The sequence below is a fragment of the Triticum dicoccoides genome, chromosome 6B (genome assembly GCF_002162155.2).
Source record: "Triticum dicoccoides isolate Atlit2015 ecotype Zavitan chromosome 6B, WEW_v2.0, whole genome shotgun sequence".
Lineage (NCBI taxonomy): Eukaryota > Viridiplantae > Streptophyta > Magnoliopsida > Poales > Poaceae > Triticum > Triticum dicoccoides.
The window spans coordinates 719325092-719343787 of NC_041391.1; the positions used below are offsets into that span (position 1 = coordinate 719325092).

Consider the following 18696-nt stretch of genomic DNA (forward strand, 5'->3'; position numbering starts at 1 on the left):
TTGGGCAAGTACACTAATTCACATGAAAATAGACTGACCAGCATGCCAACAAACACAACAATGGTCGGTTCGTTGGTAGAAGCCGAGCGTAAGCCTTGAACATTTAATGCCTCAACCGATTCTTCCAACAGCAGATTGGCTGCAGGAATTAGCCAGTTTATAGTCATTTAACCTTTATTATGCGTATGTTAGACAATGCTTCCAAATAATTGTACTTTCCATCACCGATATAAATCTGTCTCCCTTGTTTGTACCTGCCAGGGGTAGAATCTCACTAACCAATGTTATCAAACCAACGATATCTATGGATTCCAAAAATATGTACGCATCGACCTTTATTTTTGCATGTGTACACTACATTTTAAGTACTTGTCAACACATTTACTTGACAGAGGTATATTTTGCTCTATTCTCCAACACTGTAAAAGGATGCATACTGTAGACAAATCTGGGAAAATTGTCTGGTTGAGGCCTTTTCATAGGCAATGTTCTCTGGGTGAAGCAAATCTTTGTAGGAAAATCCATTGCTTTGTATATCTTTTTGGCACTTAAACATCAAAATTTGAGATTCGATAGATAGAGCCCTCTTTGAGCATGTTCTTTGTCTACTCGGTTCTGCACCACACGTCCCCCTACATAATAGTTTTCTGTTCAGTATTTCAGATCACCAACTTTTGATAGAAGGCAAAACACTATATTGCCCTTTGTTCAGCCTAACCTGGCAATCTACTACAACAAAATCTAGCTGAAATAGTGCCCATGTTTCCTGGCTTCCAAATTCCCATATCATAGGAGTTCACACATGCACAGTAATAGTCATGGCTAGGTCCTTCAGAGATGTATTCTGCATGCCTGCAGTCTTTTGACCTGTATGAAAGAATTAATAGCAAGAACAGTAAAAAAGCAATACAAATAACACTCATGAATGACAACTGCTAGCGATCAAAGTTAACATAATTATTTCTTTGTAGAATTTTCTGTTCACAGCCATTGGATCTTGTCAATAAAATGAATGCAAAACTTGAGGGCGTTATAGTTGTTCATTTTGGTACATGATGATGATGGTGAAGATATTCACATTACCACATATGAGTATCAGACATTCAGAACTTGAGTTGTAAAAGGGGACCCCAAAAAAATCACATTACCACATATTAGTATCAGACATTCAGTACTTGAGTGGTAAAAGGGGACCCAAAAAATCAATATTCTATCTAGAAAAAAAGGGGACCAAAAATCAGACTATCGAGGTAGTAGAAGCAGTTCGCAATATGTATCTACCCTGCTGCGTTAGTCTGATTATTCTAAGACCAGGAACAGGAAGGGAGGGATGCTGATGCAACCAAAGCAGGGTAAGTACCGGCGCGAAAAGCCATTGAAGGTGAAGCAGCATGTCGCAGCTCTTCCCACGTAGTCGTTGACCGCGGCGTTCAACAGGCTCAGAAGGGCGTCGACAAGGAGTGCGGCAACCTAGTTGTTGCAGCTCCCGATGTGCTGCCCTCGCACAACGAGGACGACCCCCGTCCTTGCACAACACGAACGATGAGGATCCACAACAGTTGTGGCAGTCCTCCTCTGTGGCCAGGGCGCAGAAGAGGACGCCGACAACTGGGATGGCAGCGCCACGGCCCTTGATGATTCGTGCTGTTGTCGGTAGAGGTAGCTTCCGTCCCCGGCGCCGTCGCCTCGGCAGCGCCCTCCATGCGTGCTTCCCGTACGCCATCATCGATGGTTCCTCATCTGGGTCACGCGGAGAGGAGATGGGTATAGGGATGGCGGAGATGAGTGGGGAGGGCTGGGAGGAGGCGAGGTAGGGACCTTCAGGGGATGAAGAGAGCCTCTTTATAGGCCCGTACGGCGGTGGAGGAGCTGCAGCCTGTATATATATATGCGGTGAAGATCGAGGCTTCAGGGGAGTCCAGACGGAGAAGGGAGAGGAAAAAGAAAGAGAAAAAACACACATGCAGGCCATTGGAAGAGCCCAGAAACCCACTAACGTGGCAAACAAACAAACCAGAACATGCTACAAAACTGGTACGTGGCAAACAAGAAGACACATGGTCAAAACCAGAATCAACACGTCCCCACGTTAGAAGCAGTCAAAGCGGCAAGAGACCGTCAAAGCGGTGGACTCCAAAACCAATGCAAACGTGCGGACCTTTCCCCCTAAAAAAATAATACGCACACAATTAAAACCCAACAGCACACGTGTCAGTTTTACAGCAGAGGTAAAAAAAAGTCTAAAAAAACCAGAAAAATGAAACCCTTACGGGCCTAGACTTCTTAGTATGTGTTGGTCATAACGAACCGCCTCGGCAAACCACGAGAGACCCATCGAGCCCTTCCATCTGTTTCATGATATAAGAGCGCTTTTGACACTATACTTGTATTGCTTAAGGGAGTATAATCTTGATTCTTTAGTAGCTTATAAGTAGGTGTCCATGCTAGTTTAGCTAGTTGGTTGAGTTCTGAGTCTAATTAGGCTAGATTTATTAGGCAAGCATGCACGTAGTACATGGCTTGGTCGTGCACGAAAGTTTGTGTAGGAGTCATATATGTAGCGATCGATTTGGCCGTGATTAGGTTAGAACAAAAGTAGCAGTGCAGAGTCCGGCTTGAATTTAAAGTCATGCCCGTGTATGTCTAGGAGTTCGGCTTGGGTCGGCTGCTTGTGCCATGTATAATACGTTGTGCCACATTGTACCATCGAGAAAATTGAAAGGAAATAAAGAGACGAATTAGAGGGTACACGAGACACCCTTGGCTATAAGTATTTATTAAGCGTGTGTGTTTGTCTACTTTAATGTGATCGATCCTTGGGGAAATTTAACAAGCTCTACATTGATGGCCAACGCCAACGCGTGCCCTACCGCAGAGGCATGTAAGATTTGGGAAGCGTAGAACCCTTTGTCTCGGGCCACGTGTATATATATTGAGGCAAAGCCTTGGTAGACAAGTTACAGAGAGAATCGGATAAGAGAGGAGATCGAGAGAGGAGGAGGAGATCGACCGGGAGAGGTCGTTACATGAGATGTACGAGATAAGAAGAAGAAGAGATAGATACAAGTTTAAACACCTCCTATCCCTATACAACAATTCTAACACTCCCCCTCAATCTAAACCTCAAGCCTTGCTAAGGTTGAGATTGTACTTGAACTCATCCAATCTTCTCTCAGTCAATGGTTTAGTAAACCCATCTGCAAGTTGATCCCCTGTAGGAATGAACCGTATCTCAAGTAGCTTTCGAGCTACTCTCTCTCTGACAAAATGAAAGTCCACCTCAATGTGTTTGGTTCGTGCATGGAAGACAGGATTTGCTGAAAGGTAAGTTGCACCAATATTGTCACACCATAACCGTGCAGCCTTCGGAGCTTTAATACCAAGCTCATAAAGTAATGTTTGTATCCACATTACTTCAGCTGTGGCATTTGCTAATGACTTATATTCAGCCTCTGTACTTGATCGTGAAACAGTAGCTTGCTTCCTTGCACTCCATGATACAAGGTTAGATCCCAGAAATACAGCAAAACCACCAGTAGATCTTCTGTCATCAGCACACCCTGCCCAGTCTGCATCAGAATATGCAGTAACAAGCAAGGAAGAGGACTTGACAATCTGAAGTCCAAGCCCTTAAGAATACTGAAGATACCTTAAGATTCTCTTAACTGCTGTCCAATGAGTAGTTCTAGGCGCATGCAAATATTGACATACCTTATTCACTGAGTAAGAAATATCTGGTCGTGTAAGTGTTAGATATTGCAAAGCACCAACAACACTTCTATAATTTGTTGCATCTTCTGGACCAAGAACTTCTCCACTATCAATTGTAAGTTTCTCTGAGGTGGAAATCGGTGTGCTAACTGGCTTGCAATTCTCCAATCCCACTCTCTTAAGAACATCAGCTGTATATTTTTCCTGTGAGAGAAGTATGCCATCTCTGACTTGCTTTACTTCTATGCCAAGAAAATAGTGAAGGTCACCTAGATCCTTGAGAGCAAACTCAAGTTTCAAATCCTTAAGCAAACAGGTTGTGGCCGCTTGACTTGAACTAGCAACAATTATATCATCAACATAAACAAGCACAAGCACAGTGATATTGCCTTTGCTATAAAAGAACAGAGATGTATCTGCTTTAGATGGTATGAACCCAAGATGTTGTAACTGCATGCTCAACCTAGAATACCATGCTCTTGGAGCCTCCTTAAGTCCATATAATGCTTTATCCAACTTACATACATAATTTAGTGTGCTGTGATTTTCATAACCTGGTGGTTGTCGCATGAACACTTCTTCCTCAAGAACACCATGAAGAAACGCGTTCTGAACATCTAGCCGTCGTAAGCTCCAGCCTCTGGAAATAGCAATAGATAAAACAAGGTGAATGGTAGTTGCTTTAACCACAGGGCTAAAGGTGTCATCATAATCAATACCAAACCTTTGCTTAAAGCCTTTTGCAACCAACCTTGCCTTGTACCTGTCTACACCACAAGAAATATGTCAACTTATGACCACCACTATTGGTCACTAAATGGTCACAAATTTCCATTTATGACCTTTTTGTGACCAAAAACATAAGGTCAAAAGCTGGGCGTCGTAAACTGACTATAGCGACCTTTCTTCTGGAATGGTCGCAAATGTTTACGACCAAAATATTCCTACTGTGGCATTTTGGTCACTAGCAACCTCCCCCAGGCCACGTAGGCATCCAGCGTGGCAAGCTGATGTGGCACAAGATTCAGCCCGGTCCAATTCGATTTTCTACATGGGCCGAGCCCAACAATTCGGCCTTTTTACTGTATATTTTCTCTAGCTACATGGGCCTGGCCCAACAATTTGGCCTTTTTATTTTCTAGGCATGGCCTTTTGCGGTCCATTTCATTTTTATTTTCGAGGGTTTTTTGTGGTCAAGTTTTTAGATGGGTCCCAATTGTCAGATTTTTCCTGGCAGTGGATCCACATCGCTTTTTAAGCAGTATATATCAAACAGAAAGAAGAAAAGAATATGAAAATCTTCAAATAACAACCAAAATAGGTTTATTACAATATATTCTGTACAAAACAGTGTTGGAAATATGCCCTAGAGGCAATAATAAATAAGTTATTATTATATTTCCTTGTTCATGATAATCGTTTATTATCCATGCTATAATTGTATTGATAGGAAACTCAGATACATGTGTGGGTATATAGACAACACCACGTCCCTAGTAAGCCTCTAGTTGACTAGCTCGTTGATCAATAGATGGTTACGGTTTCCTGACCATGGACATTGGATGTCATTGATAACGGGATCACATCATTAGGAGAATGATGTCATGGATAAGACCCAATCCTAAGCCTAGCACAAAGATCGTGTAGTTCGTATGCTAAAGCTTTTCTAATGTCAAGTATCTTTTCCTTAGACCATGAGATTGTGCAACTCCCGGATACCGTAGGAATGCTTTGGGTGTACCAAACGTCACAACGTAACTGGGTGGCTATAAAGGTGCACTACAGGTATCTCCGAAAGTGTCTGTTGGGTTGGCACGAATCGAGACTGGGATTTGTCACTCCGTGTAAACGGAGAGGTATCTCTGGGCCCACTCGGTAGGACATCATCATAATGTGCACAATGTGACCAAGGGGTTGATCACGGGATGATGTGTTACAGAACGAGTAAAGAGACTTGCCGGTAACGAGATTGAACAAGGTATCGGTATACCGACGATCGAATCTCGGGCAAGTATAATACCGCTAGACAAAGGGAATTGTATACGGGGTCGATTGAGTCCTTGACATCGTGGTTCATCCGATGAGATCATCGTGGAACATGTGGGAGCCAACATGGGTATCCAGATCCCGCTGTTGGTTATTGACCGGAGAACGTCTCGGTCATGTCTGCATGGTTCCCGAACCCGTAGGGTCTACACACTTAAGGTTCGATGACGCTAGGGTTATAAAGGAAGTTTGTATGTGGTTACCGAATGTTGTTCGGAGTCCCGGATGAGATCCCGGACGTCACGAGGAGTTCCGGAATGGTCTGGAGGTAAAGATTTATATATGGAAAGTTGTTGTTCGGGTTCCGGAAAAAGTTTGGGTTTTTTCGGTATTGTACCGGGAAGCTTCCAGAAGGTTCCGGAGGATTCCGGAAGGGTCCGGAGGTCCGGAAATTGTTCCACCACGTCCAATATAGTAGCATGGGCTGTAAGGGGGCGCCCTAGCCTTAATGGGCCAGGGGCACCAGCCCCCCCAAGGCCCATGCGCATGGGAAGGGGGAAACCCTAAGGGGGAGGGCCTCTACTTGACTTGGGAGGCACTCCTCCCCCCTTGGCCGCCGCCCCCAACCCTAGATGGGATCTAGGGGGGGCGGCCCCCTCTTCCCACCACCTATAAATAGTGGAGGGGTGGGAGGGCAGCCGCACCACAAGTTTTGGCGCAGCCCTTCCCCTCTCCCAAGTACTTCTCCTCTCCCGCGGTGCTTGGCGAAGCCCTGCAGGATTGCCACGCTCCTCCACCACCACCACGCCGTTGTGCTGCTGCTAGACGGAGTCTTCCTCAACCTCTCCCTCTCTCCTTGCTGGATCAAGGCATGGGAGATGTCACCGGGCTGTACGTGTGTTGAACGCGGAGGTGCTGTCCGTTCGGCACTAGGATCTCCGGTGATTTGGATCACGACGAGTACGACTCCTTCAACCCCGTTCTCTTGAATGCTTCCGCTTAGCGATCTACAAGGGTATGTAGATGCACTCTCCTTCCTCTCGTTGTTGGTTTCTACATAGATAGATCTTGGTGACACGTAGGAAAATTTTGAATTTCTGCTACGTTCCCCAACAGTGGCATCATGAGCTAGGTCTATGCGTAGTTCTCTATTGCACAAGTAGAACACAAAGTAGTTGTGGGCGTTGATTTTGTTCAATATGCTTACCGTTACTAGTCCAATCTTGTTTCGACGGTATTGTGGGATGAAGCGGCCCGGACCGACCTTACACGTACACTTACGTGAGACAGGTTCCACCGACTGACATGCACTTGGTGCATAAGGTGGCTAGCGGGTGCCAGTCTCTCCCACTTTAGTCGGAACGGATTCGATGAAAAGGGTCCTTATGAAGAGTAAATAGCAATTGGCATATCACGTTGTGGTTTTGCGTAGGTAAGAAACGTTCTTTCTAGAAACCCATAGCAGCCACGTAAAACATGCAAACAACAATTAGAGGACGTCTAACTTGTTTTTGCAGGGTATGCTTTGTGATGTGATATGGCCAAGAAGAATGTGATGAATGATATGTGATGTATGAGATTGATCATGTTCTTGTAATAGGATTCATGACTTGCATGTCAATGAGTATGACAACCGGCAGGAGCCATAGGAGTTGTCTTTATTTATTGTATGACCTGCGTGTCATTGAAAAATGCCATGTAATTACTTTACTTTATTGCTAACCGGTAGCCATAGTAGTAGAAGTAATAGTTGGCGAGACAACTTCATGAAGACACGATGATGGAGATCATGATGATGGAGATCATGGTGTCATGCCGGTGACGATGATGATCATGGAGCCCCGAAGATGGAGATCAAAAGGAGCAAAATGATATTGGCCATATCATGTCACTATTTGATTGCATGTGATGTTTATCATGTTTATGCATCTTGTTTACTTAGAACGACGGTAGTAAATAAGATGATCCCTTACAACAATTTCAAGAAGTGTTCTCCCCTAACTGTGCACCGTTGCTAAAGTTCGTCGTTTCGAAGCACCACGTGATGATCGGGTGTGATAGATCCTTACGTTCACATACAACGGGTGTAAGACAGTTTTACACATGCAAAAACACTTAGGGTTAACTTGACGAGCCTAGCATGTACAGACATGGCCTCGGAACACAGAGACCGAAAGGTCGAGCATGAGTCGTATAGTAGATACGATCAACATAAAGATGTTCACCGATGATGACTAGTCCGTCTCACGTGATGATCGGACACGGCCTAGTTGACTCGGATCATGTAATCACTTAGATGACTAGAGGGATGTCTATCTGAGTGGGAGTTCATAAGATGAACTTCATTATCCTGAACATAGTCAAAAGATCTTTGCAAATTATGTCGTAAGCTCGCGCTTTAGTTCCACTGTTTAGATATGTTCCTAGAGAAAATATAGTTGAAAGTTGACAGTAGCGATTATGCGGACAGTAGAAAGCTTATGTCCTTAATGCACCACTTAGTGCGCTGAACCCCAAACGTCGTTTGTGGATGTTGCGAACATCGGACATACACGTTTTGATAACTACGTGATAGTTCAGTTAAATGGTTTAGAGTAGAGGCCCCAAAGACGTTTTTGAAACGTCGCGGAACATATGAGATGTTTCGAGGGTTGAAATTGGGATTTCAGGCTCGTGCCCACGTCAAGAGGTATAAGACCTCCGACGATTTTCTTAGCCTGCAAACTAAGGGAGAAAAGCTCAATCGTTGAGCTTGTGCTCAGATTGTCTGAGTGCAACAATCACTTGAATCAAGTGGGAGTTGATCTTCCAGATGAGATAGTGATGTTTCTCCAAAGTCATTGCCACCAAGCTGCTAGAGCTTCGTGATGAACTATAACATATCAGGGATAGATATGATGATCCTTGAGGTATTCGCGATGTTTGACACCGCGAAAGTAGAAATCAAGAAGGAGCATCAATTGTTGATGGTTGGTGAAACCACTAGTTTCAAGAAGGGCAAGGGCAAGAAGGGATACTTCATGAAACGGCAAATCAGCTGCTGCTCTAGTGAAGAAACCCAAGGTTGAACCCAAACCCGAGACTAAGTGCTTCTGTGATAAGGGGAATAGTCACTAGAGCAGAATTACCCTAGATACTTGGTAGATGAGAAGGCTGGCAAGGTCGATAGAAGTATATTGGATATACATTATGTTAATGTGTACTTTACTAGTACTCCTAGTAGCACCAGGGTATTAAGATACCGGTTCGGTTGCTAAGTGTTAGTAACTCGAAATAAAAGGCTACGGAATAAACGGAGACTAGCTAAAGGTGAGCTGACGATATGTATTTCCAAGTTTGATGTGATCAAACATCGCACGCTCCCTCTACCATCAAGATTAGTATTAAACCTGAATAATTGTCATTTGGTGTTTGCGTTGAGCATAGACATGATTGGATTATGTCTATCGCAATACGGTTATTCATTTAAGGAGAATAATGGTTACTCTATTTATTTGAATAATACCTTCAATGGTCTTGCACCTAAAGGAATGGTTTATTGAATCTCGATCGTAGTGATACACATTTTCATGCCAAAAGATATAAGATAGTAATGATAATACCACTTACTTGTGGCACTGCCATGTAAGTCATACTGGTATAAAACGCATGAAGAAGCTCCATGTTGATGGATCTTTGGACTCACTCGTTTTTGAAAAGTTTGAGACATGTGAACCATGTCTATTGGTGTATACGCATGATTAGACTCCATGCAGATGGATCGTTTAGACTCACTTGATTTTGAATCACTTGAGATATGCAAATCATACCACATGGATAAGATGACTGAAAAGCCTCGGTTTCAGTAAGATGGAACTAGATAGCAACTTGTTGGAAGTAACACATTTTGATGTGTGCAGTCCAATGAGTGCTGAGGCATGCAGTGAATATCGTTATGTTCTTACTTCACAGATGATTCGAGTAGATGTTGAGTATGTTTACTTGATGAAACACAAGTCTGAATTATCGAATGGTTCAGGTAATTTCAGAGTGAAGTTTAAGATCTTCGTGACAAGAGGATAGAATGTCTATGATATGATCATAGAGATGAATATCTGAGTTACGAGCTTTGGCACGCAATTAAGACATTGTGGAAATTGTTTCACAATTAATACCGCCTGGAACACCATAGTGTGATGGTGTGTCCGAACATCATAGTTGCACCCTATTGGATATGGTGCGTAGCATGATGTCTCTTATCGAATTACCACTATCATTCATGGGTTAGGCATTAGAGACAACCGCACTCACTTTAATAGGGCACCACGTAATTCCGTTGAGATGACACCGTGAGAACTATGGTTTAGAGAAACCTAAGCTGTCGTTTCTTGAAAGTTTGGGGCTGCGACACTTGTGTGAAAAAGTTTCATCGTGATAAGCTCGAACCCAAAACGGATAAAAATGCATCTTCATAGGACACCCAAAACAGTTGGGTATACCTCCTAATTTAGATCCGAAAGCAATAGGGATTGTTTCTTGAATCGGGTCCTTTCTAGAGCAAAAGTTTGTCTCGAGAAGTTGAGTGGGAGGATGGTGGAGACTTGATGAGGTTATTGAACCATCACTTCAACCAGTGTGTATCAGGGCACAGGAAGTTGTTCCTGTGGCACCTACACCAATTGAAGTAGAAGCTTATGATAGTGATCATGAAGTTTTGGATCAAGTCACCGCCGTACCTCGTAGGGTGACAAGGATGCATACCACTTCAGAGTGGCACAGTAATCCTGTCTTGAAGGTCATGTTGCTAGACAACAATGAACCTACGAGCTATGGAGAAGTGATGGTGGGCCCAAATTCCAACAAATGGTTAGAAGCCATGAAATCCGAGATAGGATCCATGTATCATAACAAAGCATGGACTTTGGTGGACTTGCCCGATGATCGGCAAACCATTGAAATAAATGGATCTTTAAGAAGAAGACGGACGTGGACGGTAATGTCACCGTCTATGAAGCTCGACTTGTGGCGAAGAGTTTTTCACAAGTTCAAGGAGTTGACTACGATGAGATTTTCTCATCTGTAGCGATGCTTAAGTCCGTCGGAATCATGTTAGCATTAGCTGCATTTATGAAATCTGGCAGATGGATGTCAAGACGAGTTTCCTTACCAGTTTTCGTAAGGAAAGGTTGTATGTGATACAATCAGAAAAGTTTTGTCGATCCTAAGGATGCTAAAAGGTATGCTGGCTCCAGCGATCCTTCTAAGGACTGGAGTAAGCATCTCGGAGTTGGAATATGCACTTTGATAAGATGATCAAAGATTTTGGGTTTATACAAAGTTTATGAGAAACTTGTATTTCCAAAGAAGTGAGTGGGAGTGCTATAGAATTTCTGATGAGTATATGTTGTTGACATATTGTTGATCAGAAATGATGTAGAATTTCTAGAAAGCATATAGGGTTATTTGAAAGGTGTTTTTCAATAGAAAACCTGGATTAAGCTACTTGAACATTGAGCATCAAGATCTATGAGGATAGATCAAAAACGCTTAATGGTACTTTCAAATGAGCATATACCTTGACATGATCTTGAAGGTGTTCAAGATGGATCAGTCAAAGAAGGAGTTCTTGCCTGAGATGTAAGGTATGAAGTTAAGACTTAAAGCTCGACCACGGCAGAAAAGAGAGAAAGGACGAAGGTCGTCCCCTATGCTTTAGACATAGGCTCTGCAGTATGCTATGCTGAGTACCGCACCTGATGTGTGCGTTGCCACATGTCTGGTAAGAGGGTACAAAGGTGATCAAGGAGTGGATCACCAAATAGCGGTCAAAATTATCCTTAGAGGAATAAGGATATGTTTCTCGATTATGGAGGTGATAAAGAGTTCGATGTAAAGTGTTACGTCGATGAAAGCTTTAACACCTATCCGAATGACTCTGGGTAGCAAAACGGATACGCATAGTGGAGCAACCATTTGGAATAGATCCAAGTGGAGCGTGGAAGCAGCATTTACAATATGACCTAGAGATTTGCGAAGTACACACGGATCTGAATGTTGCAGACCCGTTGACTAAAACCTCTCTCACAAGCAGAACATGATCAAACCCCAGAACTCATTGAGTCTTAATCACATGATGATGTGAACTAGTTTAGTGACACTAGTAAAACTCTTTAGATGTTGGTCACATGGTGATGTGACCTGTGAGTGTTAATCACATGGCGATGTGAACTAGATTATTGACTCTAGTGCAAGTGGGAGACTGTTGGAAATATGCCCTAGAGGCAATAATAAATAAGTTATTATTATATTTCCTTGTTCATGATAATCGTTTATTATCCATGCTATAATTGTATTGATAGGAAACTCAGATACATGTGTGGGTACATAGACAACACCACGTCCCTAGTAAGCCTCTAGTTGACTAGCTCATTGATCAATTGATAACGGGATCACATCATTAGGAGAATGATGTGATGGACAAGACCCAATCCTAAGCCTAGCACAAAGATCGTGTAGTTCGTATGCTAAAGCTTTTCTAATGTCAAGTATCTTTTCCTTAGACCATGAGATTGTGCAACTCCCGGATACCGTAGGAATGCTTTGGGTGTACCAAACGTCACAACGTAACTGGGTGGCTATAAAGGTGCACTACAGGTATCTCCGAAAGTGTCTATTGGGTTGGCACGAATCGAGACTGGGATTTGTCACTCTGTGTAAACGGAGAGGTATCTCTGGGCCCACTAGGTAGGACATCATCATAATGTGCACAATGTGACCAAGGGGTTGATCACGGGATGATGTGTTATGGAACGAGTAAAGAGACTTGCCGGTAACGAGATTGAACAAGGTATCGGTATACCGACGATCGAATCTCGGGCAAGTATAATACCGCTAGACAAAGGGAATTGTATACGGGATCGATTGAGTCCTAGACATCGTGGTTCATCCGATGAGATCATCGTGGAACATGTGGGAGCCAACATGGGTATCCAGATCCCGTTGTTGGTTATTGACCGGAGAACGTCTCGGTCATGTCTGCATGGTTCCCGAACCCGTAGGGTCTACACACTTAAGGTTCGATGACGCTAGGGTTATAAAGGAAGTTTGTATGTGGTTACCGAATGTTGTTCGGAGTCCCGGATGAGATCCCGGACGTCACGAGGAGTTCTGGAATGGTCCGGAGGTAAAGATTTATATATGGAAAGTTGTTGTTCGGGTTCCGAAAAAAGTTTGGGTTTTTTCGGTATTGTACCGGGAAGCTTCCAGAAGGTTCCGGAGGATTCTGGAAGGGTCCGGAGGTCCGGAAATTGTTCCACCACGTCCAATACAGTATCATGGGCTGTAAGGGGCGCCCTAGCCTTAATGGGCCAGGGGCACCAGCCCCCCCAAGGCCCATGCGCATGGGAAGGGGGAGGGCCTCCACTTGACTTGGGAGGCACTCCTCCCCCCTTGGCCGCCGCCCCCAACCCTAGATGGGATCTAGGGGGGCCGGCCCCCTCTTCCCCCCACCTATAAATAGTGGAGGGGTGGGAGGGCAGCCGCACCACAAGTTTTGGCGCAGCCCTTCCCTTCTCCCAAGTACTTCTCCCCTCCCGCGGTGCTTGGCGAAGCCCTGCAGGATTGCCACGCTCCTCCACCACCACCACGCCGTTGTGCTGCTACTGGACGGAGTCTTCCTCAACCTCTCCCTCTCTACTTGCTGGATCAAGGCATGGGAGACGTCACCGGGCTGTACGTGTGTTGAACGCGGAGGTGCCGTCCGTTCGGCACTAGGATCTCCGGTGATTTGGATCACGACGAGTACGACTCCTTCAACCCCGTTCTCTTGAACTCTTCCGCTTAGCGATCTACAAGGGTATGTAGATGCACTCTCCTTCCCCTCATTGCTGGTTTCTACATAGATAGATCTTGGTGACACGTAGGAAAATTTTGAATTTCTGCTACGTTCCCCAACAAACAGAACATGTGAAACTCCATACACTCGTTCACATCACAACAACCAGTTTAACCTACAAATATTGCATGCCCAGGAACTTAAAACTTCATGTACATAACCATACAATATTCCACACAATCACAAATATTGCGATTGAAAAATAAAACGCTCTGCCAAGTTGATTAAAGCTAGCTACTCTTGGATTGGTGTAGCATCCGTCTTCTCTACTTTTGCTGCAGTCTCCTGTTAAACAGAATAACAACAAATCGAGTTAATAAACAGGCTTGAAGCACTGTCGGAAACAAAAGCATAAAAACAAACTAATGTCTCAGGTATAATCATAGGATAAATCTGTGTTGAAGCACTGTGTTTAGATGTATTTTAATTAATTTCAAATGTGTAATGTAAGGTGTTGTGGATCAGTGTATAAGAACAGCAGTTTGTAAATAACAGGAACAACTTGGTATTACACACAAAGCACTATACAGATTTTAGCTTTTCTATCCAAGTACAAATAGCAAAATGGAACATAGGCAGGTTGATTATATTTGACAGAGCTAGCACATAGATACAAAATAATAATGTTTGATACAGAAATTAGTAATATGGGAATCAGTAAGGTCCTCTCTTAGTGCTATGGGGATTAAGAGCATGCACACGAAAAGCTAATTGGCAAAAAAACTTGCTGGTCTTATACAGCTCAGTTATATATGCACGACTCACAGCTCATGACATGATACTAAGAGAGAACATCATAGAGACTCAAGCAGATCCTAATATAAAGCTACTCAGACCATAACTTTCACATCATAGGGACACAATAGTGTATTACAACACTGTCCAGATATAAAAACTGAGTAACCAGCAAGCAATCAGATTGAGAACAAATCAGTTGGGGTTCTTAACTTTCAGTGTGCAGTATGATGTTTGTTGTTCCAATGTCTGCAGCAGTGGAGAACTTGACACCCTCCTTGGTGACAGAGATAATAACTGCAACGCACACAAGCCGCCGTCAAACTGGTAGAAACTGGTATTCAGCATATTTCTTTTACAGGAAACAGAGACGACAAGTGCAGCAGATTTCTTTTACAGGAAACTGGTATTCAGCATACGAGTGTCGCCGATGCTGCTGAGATCCTTGCAGATCCTCTTCGGCCTCCACCGATGCCAAAACTTCAGCCTCTTCTCGAACAGCAGGTTCACCACCTTGTCCTGCAACCACACACCAACGCAACCCAGTCAGATCACACGCGCCAGGACCGAGAGATTCCAAGCAGGTGTTATTTCTGCCATTTATTAATTACACATGCAACAACAACATGGACATGATACCAATTACCTACCAAGACACAGAAAGTCATTCACTACAAACAATAAACAGAAAATACAGCAGAGAGAGTGTCTCTTTCACCAGATGTGGTGGTCGCTGCTGGAATTACATAGTTCAATACAGACAAGGCAGCTTAATACAAGATAAGATAAAAAATAAGCCACATATTTTCTGCTAGCAAACAATAGGTTGAAACCAAGTCATGGCAGCGAATACAGGAACTAAGTTATAATGACACTGGTCCTTTAATGTTTTACTCTATCTGGCCATAAAGACTGAAAGTTCAAGAGAACTACTTGGATGTTATAACAGTTTCAATGCGTTTAAATGACAGTGTAACAAAAGCCAGAAATGCCTCGACGATCATGGTATCGCAGACCACGTAGGCAAGAAAGGGGAGGGACCAAAAAACTCACCTAAACCACTCATGCCGCATCCAGCACCGTTGGCACCACCTATTCCTGCTCAAATAGAGTAGTATGTCATGGGACAGTGACTTATCAATAATAGCATTTCAGGAAAACAGGAGGTTTACATGATAGTATGTAATGGGACAGTGACCTATCAATCACATAACACAGTCCAACAGAAACATCTCTATTTGCCCCTAAACTAAACCAAGATAGTATGTATTGCAGATAAAACAAACCTATAGCAGCCATGGTACTAAGAAGAGCAGTAGGTCAGCCTCCTACACACCAAACCTACAACAGTTGCGGCTACACCCAGACTACATCAGCAGTTCTACCAATAGCAACAGATCGAGTCAATTGTCTCACCCACAGCAGCTCACCAGGAGCGAAGTTGAGGAGGACCGGGGCAGGAGCAGCTGGATGCAGGTCATGGGCGTGGTCGGGGAAGGACGCAGGTCGTCCAAGGATCCCGTCAACACTGTCGCCGTCTTGGTTGCTGGAGAGCTCTGGTCGTGGCTATGTCCACATGCCTGTATCGAGCCTGCAGCCATCATACATACATTCAGTTTATTCAGCATAATCCTACTGTCATTAGTACTTGAGCTTCAACCTGAGCCAAGTAAATTAATTAATTCAACCACCAGACAAGGGGTTGATGCATTCATTCAGCCAGAACAGAATAGGAAATGGAGATATGCTTGTTAAGGCAGGTCAACCTAGGCCTAGTAGTAAGTAAACAACCAACAGACAAGGTGTTGATTCAGCCGGTGTAGACTATGAAACGGAAATGGAGTACTACTTGTTAAGGCAAGTCAACCTTGAAAAAGATAATTCATCGGTGCTCACCGGCGCACGTACATCAGTCAAGACAAGTCACATGTTGGCCCACAAAGCCTATGTTTAACAATCCTGGTGAAATACTATCATGGGAAGAAAAACTGTAGGTAAATGGAACACATGAGGCTTCGTTCTTTACACGGACGCTGACAAAAGCACATACGCATGAACAACATTCAGAGTGCGCTAACGAACTAGGAGTACTTAAGAAAGACAATGCAATCTTTCATGTCTAAGTCTAAGTTCTTTACACGTACGCTGACAAAGAAAACACATCATGAAAAACATTCAGAGTGCGCTAATGAACGAGGAGTGCTCGACTTGGACGCTTCCATCAAATGGTCAAAACAGGGAACGAACGCGAGCATGCGCAATCCACGGGTTATACCTCGGGTGCCGTCGCGGAAGGCCTTGGCGACGCTCTTGGGCGACCTGCACAGCCCCTCTCGGCGGTCGTCATCGCCGATCCCCACCAGCAGCACGCGCACCATCAGCTCCATGGTGTCCCCCGGCGCCTTCCCGCGGCCGAGCTCCACCGGAAGATCCTCCTCCTCGTCGTCGTCGCACACGCACGCGGCGACAGTGGCGAGGTGGGCCTCCTCGAGCGCTCCCATGGCGCCAAACGGTGTCCTCCATGCGCGCCCACCTAGTGCTGGATCTGGCCGCTGGTGCTGGATCTGGCCGCTGCTGGATCTCGCCATGGCTGTGCGGTGCGGCTATGTTTAGGGCGCGAGCGAGGAGGGTCCGACCACGGCCCTGGGAGAGGAGGGGAGGGGAGAGGTCGCCGGTGGCCGGGGTTGGCGGAGAGGATGGAGGTCAGCGGCGGCGGGTTGGGTGGGTGGGCTAGGAATCGAGAGAGACAGAGGAGGAGCGGCGCTCTCCTCGCCTCTTGTGGGTTTCTAGCCACTTGAGGGGGAGGCGTGGAGACTCGGGCTCCTCGCCGTCGACGCAGGGGTGGAGGCCGGCCATGGTGCGGGGGCAGGGGCGGCTAGGGTTTTGGCCAAAGGGGACGGCGGCGGCTAAGGGTGCGGGAGAGAAGGTGGAGAAGTGGGGGCGTGGGGGGCGTGGGGGTGGTTGTGTTAGGGCTAGGTGGGTGAGAGGGTGAGGGGCGAGGACTACCGTTGGATCCAGGAGCATCCAACGGTGCTTGATGCATGATCCGCGTGAGATGGCTATGGCCCAATCAGAACGCAGCACGCGTGTATGACGTTATGACCATCTAGTATTGGATGTTATGACCATATAAAATTGGTTGTGGTCAAATAAAAATGAAGTGTAAAATCATGTCAGCATTTTATTTTTTATGTTTTGAGTGTCCAAAATGAATTTTTTTTGTGAAGAAGCTATCAAATATTTACACGAGGTGCATCTAGGAATGACAAACAATGTTGTCTAAGAGAGTTTTCATTTTTCTTTGCACGGAAAAACCATTTTCCATTTTTCGATTGCCCCAAATGAGGTTTTTTTGTGAAGGACCTACCAAATAATTGTTGCAAAATTGGACAAAATCAATTTTCTAAAATACTAGGCCATATTTAATGCACAATTGACCAAATGGTTGGGTGTAAAAGGTTTTGATCCACCTCTCGTGAAAAAGACAAATTTCTGTCTATTCAGTTGGAAGCGGGTCAAATTTGAACTGTAGTTGCCTCGTAGTTTGCTCTTTATTTTTTCCAAAAATCATTTCTAGGTACATAAGTATCTATTTAATCATAAAAACATCAAAAAAAAATCCAAGATTCAACCACTAGCTAGGAACGGTCATTCCCGCCGTTTTGACTGCATTTTGAAACGGGCATAAAAAATTCCAAAAAAATCAAATAATTGGGAAACCTTCGCATTGTGTCATCATATGTGGTCAAGTTCCTAGGAAAAATAACAAACTTGTAATACGGCAATTATTATAAAAAAGTGTTCTCAGAAACGAGCTATCATGTGTGGAGATCAATGGCCTTCAAGCCAAATGATCAATCTTATGGCCACATTCATGGCATAGTTGGTTTAAATGATCTCATATTATGCACAAGAGTGCATATTGGAATGGCAAACAATGTTGTCTAAGGAAGTTTTCATTTTCGTTGGACGAAAAAACCATTTTCCATTTTTCGATTGCCCCAAATGAGGTATTTTTGTGAAGGAACTACCAAATAATTGTTGCAAAATTAGACAAAATCATTTTTCTAAAATACTAGGCCATATTTAATGCACAATTGACCAAATGGTTGGGTGTAAAAAGTTTTGATCCACCTCTCGTGAAAAGACAAATTTCCGTCTATTCAGCTGGAAGCGGGTCAAATTTGAACTGTAGTTGCCTCGTAGTTTGCTCTTTATTTTTTCCAAAAATCATTTCTAGGTACATAAGTATCTATTTAATCATAAAAACATCAAAAAAAAATCCAAGATTCAACCACTAGCTAGGAACGGTCATTCCCGCCGTTTTGACCGCATTTTGAAACGGGCATAAAAAATTCCAAAAAAAATCAAATAATTGGGAAACCTTCGCA

At 44.1% G+C, this 18696-nt stretch overlaps 1 protein-coding gene across 1 annotated transcript; it reads right to left on the reverse strand.

The window, feature by feature from the left end:
• Positions 1 to 633: 633 nt before the first annotated feature.
• Positions 634 to 1826, reverse strand: LOC119322113. The gene is made up of 2 exons (XM_037595611.1): positions 1361 to 1826; positions 634 to 867 (listed from the first exon to the last, which is right to left on the reverse strand). Exons 1-2 carry the CDS (start codon positions 1724 to 1726, stop codon positions 832 to 834), a joined length of 402 nt encoding a protein of 133 aa, XP_037451508.1. The 5' UTR covers positions 1727 to 1826; the 3' UTR covers positions 634 to 831.
• Positions 1827 to 18696: the final 16870 nt, after the last annotated feature.

Bases quoted from the DNA above. Each gene is read 5' to 3' on its own strand.
- LOC119322113 (XM_037595611.1), bottom strand. From the start codon at position 1,726: ATGATGGCGTACGGGAAGCACGCATGGAGGGCGCTGCCGAGGCGACGG. The intron at 868-1,360 runs GTACTTACCCTG...TCTTTCATACAG, and splicing joins TTCAATGGCTTTTCGCGCCG to GTCAAAAGACTGCAGGCATG.